Source organism: Rhinopithecus bieti, unplaced genomic scaffold, assembly GCF_001698545.2.
Source record: "Rhinopithecus bieti isolate Rb0 unplaced genomic scaffold, ASM169854v2 scaffold_641, whole genome shotgun sequence".
In the NCBI taxonomy this organism is placed as follows: domain Eukaryota; kingdom Metazoa; phylum Chordata; class Mammalia; order Primates; family Cercopithecidae; genus Rhinopithecus; species Rhinopithecus bieti.
Window position 1 is genome coordinate 4,343,208 of NW_016803417.1, and position 10,473 is coordinate 4,353,680.

The 10,473-nt window shown below is 41.8% G+C and overlaps 1 protein-coding gene across 2 annotated transcripts in view; it reads right to left on the reverse strand.

Annotated features, from left to right (window-relative positions):
• DMRT1 (doublesex and mab-3 related transcription factor 1) overlaps nucleotides 1-10,473 on the reverse strand; it is a 131,724-nt gene that overhangs the window by 207 nt on the left and 121,044 nt on the right. For both annotated transcript variants that reach the window (XM_017883648.1, XM_017883654.1), the window contains exon 5: nucleotides 1-888. This exon is cut by the window's left edge and continues 207 nt beyond it. In XM_017883648.1, the coding sequence (XP_017739137.1) occupies nucleotides 734-888 (155 nt within the window). In that variant the 3' untranslated portion in view covers nucleotides 1-733. The remainder of the gene's footprint in view (nucleotides 889-10,473) is intronic.

Genomic DNA, 10,473 nt, shown 5'->3' on the forward strand with positions numbered 1-10,473 from the left:
AGTCTAAATTGCATCCATTTTTTCCCCAGTAGTGGAAAGAATGTATGATGAACTCATTCTACACCAGCACTCAGGAACTCTGCATCACTAAGGTCACTTTAAATTGCACTGTTTTCAAATTACACCCTTTACCAAAACGCAGCAATTTTTTTTTTTAAAGACTGTAATGTTTCTGATTATATTTCAGTTACGTTTTGGATTGGGAGGATGGGGTGGGGCTATTTCCAACAGCAACACACACAATATATCCATTTAGCAGACTTCTAAAAAATCACTAATTTGCCTGCTTTTTTTTTCTCACCCATCAGGTAACTTGGCTAAATTTATATATTTGCAAGTTTTAAAAAAATACTTTAAAAAAAAAACCCTCAGGCACCTAAGATTTCATTTTAAAACTAAAAGTAACATCTAATTATGACTCATTTAGAGGCACACAAATGGCTTCACTTGAATGAATTATTTCTTGAAAACTACATGAAACCAGTGTCATTTAAAAAATGAACACTATTATTTAAACTCCGTGAGCAAAACACTTAAATCATGCAGATGGTAGTCACAGACCCTAAAGTATTACAAATGTGTTACAGCCTCTGGACTAAACTCTAAGGAATATAAACCAAACACGTTCTCAACAGTTAAGATAGTATGAGTCAATGCAAAATATTAACAAACCCCATGGAAAGTGGAATAAGCCTGTTATTCCAAGTGAACCGCCTTCGGCAGCAGGCACTGCTCACTCGTCCTCCTCGATGACGGGAGTGACTGTGAAGCTGCTGGGCTCCGACGCAGGCTCACATTCGAGCACTGCCTTTGTGCTCTCGTTACTAATAGGAGAGCTGCTCGAGAGGGAAACCAAGCCAGAATCTTGACTGCTGGGCGGCGAGAATACTGGGAAGTGAGGGGAGAGAGAAAGGGAGAAGAGTACGTTAAAAGTGGCTGGTCTTTATACATTCAGTATTCAATTAGGTTACAACAAAGAAAGTGGCGCTCTCCATTTCTATTCTGAGTTGAAAGTGTTTTTATAGACACTCATTAAAACCCCTAGCATTTCTTTAGAATAAAAAAATAGTATTCTACACAGTATACCTATTTAACGAAAGGAGTAAGCTAGATAGCAGAGTTCCAGTTTAACGTTCATTAAAAAACAAAACAAAACAAGTCGGCTGCATCCTCTTTGGGAAACTATTTCCACCCTTCACCGGACTCCTCCCCTTGATGCAAAGGATGCTGATGAAACTTGTCAAGTGATCTATCTGACAAATTACCCCAAGCAAGACTCCACCCATGCATTTCCACCATGACAGGTAACCCACCCTACTTTTCCAAGATACAGCAGGTGAAGTTGATAGGATATTAACTTTCCTATTATTTCTCATGGCGTAACAGGACAAAGACAGGGGGAAGGGGATGTCAGCATACATAACTTTTAAAAAGTAAAAGACAGTAAATGGGAGAGAAAATTTTTACAAACACAAAAAAGTAAATAAATTACATCACACTAAAATAGTCAGATACAAATTGTGAAAGCAAATCTATGAACATAAAACTCTACTGGAAAACTCACATTAAATATGAAGGATGCAAAAGTAATAATGTGTTAAGCAACTTTTGCAACCTTAGCAGCCACAGTAGATAAAAAACTTAAGCAAAAGGGTCTCTGACCTTCTTAACCTTAGCTGAGTTTAGATCCACCCCCAGAACTCCCTTCCTGCCTAGTGTGAATGTAATTAAGGGGAAGCTGCAGTGGTAATTTCTCTCCTCATTAACTTCCTGATTGGTTTCAGCCTCAGGATTCTGCCGGGCAGTAGTTTGTCACCAATTCCAAATGGCCAATCGTTAATACTAATGTTTGTGTAACTAACTGCCAGCATCTGCCACAGCTTCTTGTACAACAATAATGGTGAAAGGGTACATTAGTGCTTCTGTGTTAATTCAGCTTGTGTTCATCAATAGGGAAATCTATGATGTAATTAGCAAAATACATTGGGAGCTGAGTGCTGAAGTCATTTGTAGAGAACTAAATCATAGTAGAAGCTGTACTGGGTCCTGATGTGTTTGCCATCAATACTTATTATGTTTGGAATTTAATAAGGTATATTACCATGCTGAAAAGAGACCTTTTTACAACTGAACACTATTTACGCTTGTTATGGGTTTGGAAAAGGTCTGCTGCAGCTAGTGGAACCACACAGAAATAAAAGAACAGAGCTGGGATTTAAGAAGCAGACCCTTAACCACTCCACTGGACCAAATTATTTCAGAAAGCCACCTTCTTCCAGTGTGACATATGGGTAGACAGATAGACAAATGGATAGTTTTGTACCTCAATATCCAATAAGGAAAGAGATGATCTGAAAAATCAGTAAGTGAATAAATTCGAAAAACAATTTAGGCAATTTTCCTGACAAGCAGTTACTTTTATGTTGATAGATTTGTTTAGTATTTAATAATTTAAATAAAAGCAAAGGGTGAGTTTCTAAGCTTTAAAAGATAGGAAAATAATTTTTCTTTAATTTAAAGGGAGTCATTAAGTAGTATTTTAGAACAAAAAAGCATGCATATACATATATAAATATACTATAGCAACCAAAACCAGGAACCTGGGAAATCTGAAGCCTTCATCTTATTAAACTTCATAAAAGTATCTTACTAAATTTGTATTATTATATGCATTTAAATTCCCTGGAAATCCCAGGTGATTTATTAATTGTATACATGCACCTGGCTGTCATACATATATACAGAGAAATGTTTTCCAAAGGCAGTAGACTGCTTTGAGATCTTGTTACTATACAGATCTGGAGAGCCGACTAAGAGCTTCCTGGAGAGTCCGTGAGTTAATGTCCCCATCCCCACCCCCAACCAGTGACAGAAGTTTCTCTGTATAGAAGCTATGGGGAATAACAGTAAACATTGCTGACTACTACCTGTATGCCACACACATACTTTAGTGAGGTATTTCACCCTCAAACCATTCACTGAGAGAATTACTCTCCCTGTTTAACATAGGGATCCTGTGCAAGCTGTCAAGGGCAGCACTGTACCGGTTAGTCTGACTCTGGCGTGCTCTGGCCCCTGCACCAACCTTCTCCCGGGCACACATTTCGGAACTGGCCGCTGAACCTTCCCAATCCCTGTGTGAGTTTAAGGAGGCAAAGCAACGGACCTTTGCCAAGCTGATGCACAGGCTGTAAAGGAATAGGTATGTGTTCTCCCAACATGTTCAGAGCCCTGGGCCTGTTTCCAGTTAGCAGCTGACTGGGAGATGCTCTCTCCTCATTTAGCCAACTTGGGACTAAAAAGGAGAGGAGTGGAAATTTTGCAAAAGAAAGGAATTTAACAATATCCCCCTTTTGCTCTAACCTGCCTTATGAATATTTTCTTAGAAAATATTCTAGCGAGTGGGGCCACAAAGCATGCAGAATGTTACCTGCATGGACTAGGGGGGCTCCAAGCATACTTTTCAAGCATGACTGCACTCTATAGAAAATGTAGTAAAACACCCTGTTTTGAAAACAGCCGTATTTTTACAGTGTTTCTCCACTCAAAATTTAAACCCATGTTATTTTTATGTTTGTTCAAGCTTAGCATTGTTTTGAAAAAATAGGCTGTTGAAGTTAGAGACAGTATCTGTTTACCTCATTTTTGTAGAGCACCTCACAGAGTTCTAAGTATACGAAAAGATTTAGTGTGTTTTTCCTTAGTGACTAATGTCCAAAATCACTTTTACTACCATCCTTAAAGATCATCCCTCAAAGGTACCTTCTGCATTTTAATGCGGTTTCCTTAAACCTTTGGAAGGAGAAGGATAATAGTTGACTGTTGTAAATTATTTTATACCAATTAAAATTCAAAATCAAAATGATGCTTTTGCTCTTTGATTCTAAGGGGCCCTACACAAGGCTAATTTCAACTCAAAAGTCTTGTCTTAGGTCATTTTGTAAAAATGCTAACTCCTAGCGTCACAGTGGCACTGTGGGAGAGCAGATAGTATTGGTAGCGCTAGAAATTGGTTCAATCTTTCTGGACAGCAATCTAGTGACATGTAATAAGAACCATAAAGCTGTTCAGCCCCTCTGACCTGGTAATTCCACTCTGGGGAATAACCCCAAAGAAAGAAAGAATAATTGACCCTGAGATGCTCAACACACCATCAGTGAAGATGTTAGTGACTAGCACTGCTCTTATGCTTGGGGAAGGGAGGTGGGGCCAGCTGCACTGGGGTTGGGGGCAGGAAGCATTCACAGGCAATAAACAATTAAGGATTATACTACCCTATAATCATTGATAGCCTCCCAGCATTTACAGAAATGGAAGAAATTACTTCTGCACACCACAGCAGAGACTGAAAAGTAAGGAAAAGAAAAAAAGGAAAACTTGCCAATCTGCTATTTTTTCGTGTAATGAAAGGTGGGTAAACCTCCAAGGCTGACCCTTGTCTGAACCAGCAAATCTAGTATCTGTTTTCTCTCAAGAAGCCTATTTGTCTACAGAAGCTACTGGGATGCAGAAAACCTTACACAGGATCATTCTTACCAATGAGGGGAAAAAACACTTCAAGCTGATTTTGATGCCATCTAACCACGAGTATTCTTTTGAAAATATTTATACTGTCAAAAAAGAAAACCTTCTTTAAAAAAAAGAACACTAAGCGCTAAATCTTTTGACATTGCAAAGACCCCTGACTTTTAACTTGAATGATCTGTTGGAACTCAATGGACTGGAACGAATAATTCTCTTCCAGTGATGTGAGAAAACAGGATATTCATGCTTTAAAAACATTTTTCCTTCCTCTATATGTTAAATATATATTAAACTCCTAAGAAACCATTTTAAAATAAAATACAAGTGGCATTTTTCAGTTGTTAGCAACTCTTCATCTAGATGCTGACTGCCAAGGCAGACAAAACTGCTGGCCTCTTCAGTTTCCTAGAGTTTGCAGGCATAAGAAAGAATCTGATGAAAAGCTGATGAAAATTTCTTAAACAACAAATTCTTCCACTTCATGACAATCATAGTGTTCGGAAATAAAATCATGTGCAATCAATACCACTTAGCATATATTTAATGTTTCACAACAGAACTCTTTTCCAGAGTGGAACTGCTGCCCTTCTCACTAACATTTAAAATAATTAGGATTATCTTAGCTGTCCGAAGCTTGGCAGGTTCAGTTTGTACTTTCAAATAGCATTAATTCTTGGCACTCAGAACAAGGGATAAAAGGTAAAGATATGAATGGAGATCTTTATTCCACCTGATCTATCATGGATTAGCTCATTCTTTTCCAGTTCATGCCTGCACTCTAGTTAAGAAGAAGGCTGAGCTGTAACTGATGTAATTAGAAACCACAAGCTGAGAAAAAAATAGCCCTTTGGTAATCTCCTCCATTTACCATAAATTTACTAAAAAAAGTAATGATCTTTGAAACAAATGTGTTTTTCTCCCAAGTGCAATTAAAGAGTAGTGATGAGAGAGTGGAGCATAGGATTGTGTTTTCCGTAACACCATATCTTAGTTACCAGCTTTAAAATCGAATATCGGTTTTGAAGGGGGCTAGCTCTGCACTTTGCATACTGTAGAGAGAACTGGCCAATCACTGAATGAAAGATCTTATAGATGGAATCAGGTAAATTATCAGTGTTCCTCTTTGATACAACTATCACAACCTTTGCAAGCACTGGGAAATAGCATACTTTAAAAACTAGGTGAACTTAATAGAAAGTACATATTTATGCAACATTATCTCTTTCCCTCTAAATTTCATGTGAAACATAAGGTGCACACAATTCACAAAATAATAATAGAACAATTTTTTTAACTCTCAAAAGGAACAGAAGCCAAGCAAGCATCCTTCTGCAGCATGTCAGAGGTTGGGGGAGCACTGGCCTGGGAGTCTGAGAACCTGGGCTCACAGTCTGGTCCTACTGTAGCTGCAGATTAGTTTCCCTGCTGCTTGTGAAACTAAGTGATAACGCACCCATCAAACTTACTCCCCTCCCCACTTACAGCGTTCAACTGATAAGTAAAGGGAAGAAGCCTTTTTTGTTTATATTAACATGGTATACGAAAAGGGAAGAGAAAGAAGGGGCACATTCAGCCTTATACCACACCAGGGACTCAAGCAAAATCAGCTCAGGGCCAGGCGTTCCTTCTAAAATGCCACCTCCACCCCACCCAGGCCCTCCTGGACCACAGCATGGCAGCTGATGGATGGGTCCCCACATTCCCTGCTTGTTTCATAGAGTAGGTCACCACAAGCAACTCGAGTCTCAAAGCCATGAATAATCAACATGTCCATGGCAGCAGCCCTACCGTGATAGGGCCCAGCACCCTCTGAAGTCCCTCCTCTCCCTTACTCCTCGCCTTCCAAACAACCCTTCTTGCGTGTCAGCAATGGTGATGCTCCAGACTGCTCCCTTGCCCCCAAACTCAGTCAGTTGTGGCAACTTTCCTCCCACTGACCTCTCTTCCTAAACCCTCTCAGAGGTGAGCAAGCGTGCACACGAGGGGCTGACTCACTTTTACTGACTCAGTTGCCTAGTCCCATCCAGGGGTGCCGCATTTGGTGATATACGCAATCTAAACAGCCAAAGTCACTCTAAAACCATGTTTTAACCAAAATATATTAAGTCTTAACACCTAATCATTGGGTGACTTTTAATTCTCTCAGTAAAAAGATCCTGCAGTAAACCCACAGACCGTCGGACTCTTCGCTCTCCTCTCTTCCCCAGTAAAATGAACACGACCTAGACTTTTAAGAAAACTCCTCTTGTACCCGCGAAATTGTTTAAGCATCCTGTGCCCTAGGTTCCCCATCTGTGAAAACGGGGTAGTAACCGATAGTTGTGAAGATTACTGGAGTAATGTTTACTCAATAAATATTAGTTTCCTTAATTCCTCTGTCAGCTATCTAAATCTCCATGTCTTAATGTGAGAAGATTCTTGCGTTTGGACGCACCAGAATCATATCAGGATTTAGTGCAAGGTCTGTTTACTCCAGGTCACACGTACATGTTGCCTTTTTGAGAGAACCAGGAATACATGTTTACTATGTAACAGCCAGAGCGTCACATTCCAAGAGGCAAAACAACCTATTCCTCACTTGAACGGGTCCTTTGTTATCATCAGCTCTGCCTTTTCAATCTTTTGAGGAGGGAGGTGAGAAGATGGCTGGCATCAAATCAAACACCAGAATATCTGTGAACATGCTTTATAAACCAAACAGAAAATAGCGTTATTATCCCATGATCAAGCGAACCATCCCTTCAGACTAGCATTTGGAGGAAGAAAGAATCTATGGTTTTTGAGCCTAAGTTTGTCATAAAAGTTGGGAACTCTGGGAAGTACAAGGCACAAGTGTCAATGTTTCCAAAGAAGTACAGGCCTCATCTGTTCCTAATCTACAATTACTGGGTTCCTGGAGCCCTGTCAGAACGAGGCTTGCGTTCTGAGGAAAGGAGAGCCAAGAGTTACCCGGTGTGTGTGTTTACTGCAGGATGTTGTTACTAAAGGGAATTGAAACGAGGCATCCCAGAAACTGTCCCTAAGTCACAATGCAACAGAGCAGAGGGGTCAGGTGTGTGGGCTCCGGAGGCGGGCTGTCTTACTACCTGAAGACCCTGGATAGGTCCCTTGATGTCTCCATGTCTCTGCTTCCTCATGTGTAAAATGGGGATAGAGTAGAGCACTTAGGGTTCTACACAAGGCGTGGGGCCCTATTAAGTACTATGTTCTCTCCTGTGGTCATCCACACGTGTGGCACGGTGACAACCACATCTCAGCACCTGATGCTGTCTGAACCTGAGCCCTGTTCCTAGCGTCACTTCTCAGCACTGCTCCCCCAATCCGCTTAACTTGTCTACACCTGCCCCACCCCACCCTACTTCATCTTTCTTGAGCTTGAAGAGGCAGCAGTCAGAAATGCAGGCTCCCTTCTGGGAGACTGTTTTCCCACCACACTCGGCACTCTAGGCAGGAGGGCTGAGGGAGGCCTGCTTCTGGCTGGCTCCTCTCACTAAGGAGGACCTGTCAGGCTGGGCGAAGCCCAGCTCCTACCCCTCAGCCAGGAGCAGCCACCATCTGAGAATTGTCCAGAAAGACCATGAGCTCTGCCATCGACACTGGCACCTCAATAAACACCCTGTGCCTCAGTTTCCTCAACTGTAAAAGAAGGTAATAAATATCTCACAAAGTGGCTTTGAGGATCAGGAAGACAAAACAATTTGTAAACCCTAAGGGTCTATACACTTGTTACTCATTTTCTCTGTCCCCTCTCCTCTGGCAGAAGCCTTTACTCTTCTCTAGGAAAGAACTGTGAGTGTCTGTACTCCATTGTAAATTAATAGGATTTTTATTAAACATTGGTTGAGAAAGGAAAAAAAGTGACAACACCAAACACCTCTGAATGTTCTTGGACAAGTTTCAATTCCGACATGAGGGAGAGTCAATGATTGCTTTCTTCATCCCTCTTTACACACCAAAAGACTGAAAGTTAAGATGAATTCCAAACTAAAACCTGAGCCTATTGTTTGTGCTTTTCATGGCATCATGTATAGGCCTTCAGTGACACTTAACCATTCCTGAGGCTGGGCCAACAGGCAAGCCGACTCCACTGAATCCGGCTAGGGCAGAGAGCCAGGAGAACCACCTGGAGGCAGAGACACAAAGTCCACAAGGTAAAAGACAAACCTCGGGAAAATGGAAAGTGAGCTGAGAATGTCTTCCATCCATTGTCCAGCACAGTGCAGAGCACATAGTGGGTGTTCAATAATGGATACATGAGTGAGAAAAACGATGGAATTTAGCCTTCACAAGACTCACTACAACCATGAAACAGGACTAACCCATGCATGCACTGGCAAAGACAGTCTCAAATCTAAAACCAGTTTAAGATGGCCGGGTGCGGTAGGTCACACCTGTAATCGTAGCACTTTGGGAGGCCAAGGCAGGCGGATCACCCGAAGTCAGGAGTTCAAGACCAGCCTGGCCAACATGGCAAGATCCCATTTCTACTAGAAATACAAAAATTAGCCAGGCCGGCCAGGCGCAGTGGCTCACGTCTGTAATCCCAGCACTTTGGGAGGCCAAGGCGGGCAGGTCACGAGGTCAGGAGATGGAGATCATCCTTGCTAACACGGTGAAACCCCATCTCTACTAAAAATACAAAAAAAATTAGCCGGGCATGGTGGTGGGCGCCTGTAGTCCCAGCTACTCGGGAGGCTGAGGCAGGAGAATGGCGTGAACCTGGGAGGCAGAGCTTGCAGTGAGCCAAGATCACACCACTGCACTCCAGCCTGGGCGACAGAGCGAGACTCCGTCTCCAAAAAAAAAAAAAAAAAAAAAAAAAAAAAAAAAACATTAACCAGGCATGGTAGCACATGATGCATGTAATCCCAGCTACTCGGGAAGCTGAGGCAGGACAATCACTTGAACTCAGGAGGCAGAGGTTGCAGTGAGCCAAGATCATGCCACTGCACTCCAGCCTGGGCAGCAGGGACTCCGTGCAATGCAAATGAGTGCTCAGATCCACATATAGGTGCCATGACTGGCCTGGCCACACACATCACAACTGCATTTGAAAACAGAGTTAAATATATAGATGATCATCTCAGTAATGAAGGCAGCCTAGGCAAAGAAAATGCTCTCTGAGTCGTCTCTGAAATAGACCTGGCATTTGTTTCTGGGAAAGCTGTTTCCTCAGATACAAAAGGAATCAAACCCATACAGTAGGCTGTGACATTTGCCACTCTACAGACTAGGTTGGCTGTCCAGATATTTTGCTCTGTCCCCCAAACTGGAATGCAATGGCATGATCTCTGATCACTGCAACCTCCCCCTGCCGGGTTCAAGCGATTCTCATACCTCAGCCTCCCAAGTAGCTAGGATTACAGGCACCCGCCACCACATCTGGCTAATTTTTGTGTTTTTAGTAGAGCCAGGGTTTCGTCATGTTGGGCAGGTTGGTCGCGAACTCCTGACCTCAGGTGATCCACCAGCTTCGGCCTCCCAAAATGCCGGGATTACAGGCGTGAGCCACTGCCCCTGGCCCAATATTTTCTTATATAATAGAAGAAGGAAGCAAATACCAGGACACATCTAAATAGAACATATGTCAATTGAAAAACAATCGATTGAACATTTTAGGCATTTCCAGGCAGAAGAATACATGCCTACTCAAAGTTGCACATGTTATTTTACCGCCTAAATACAACACAGCCATCATGGATGATAAGGTAAGTTCAGATTACAGAAGCAAGTGCACACTGTTTAGGAATAGCTCACATTAAGGGTGAAGAGAAATAAGAAAGTAACAGCACAGACTGTGTACGCTTTTCTGAAAGAATATTTCTGTACACTGCATAAGACTCCAATTGCTAAAATTCTTTAATATATGTATTTCTTGAAACATTTTTGTGGTTTAAATACCTTCTGTCCAATTAGCCCCAAGAAAGGACTTTAACCCTAATATATATA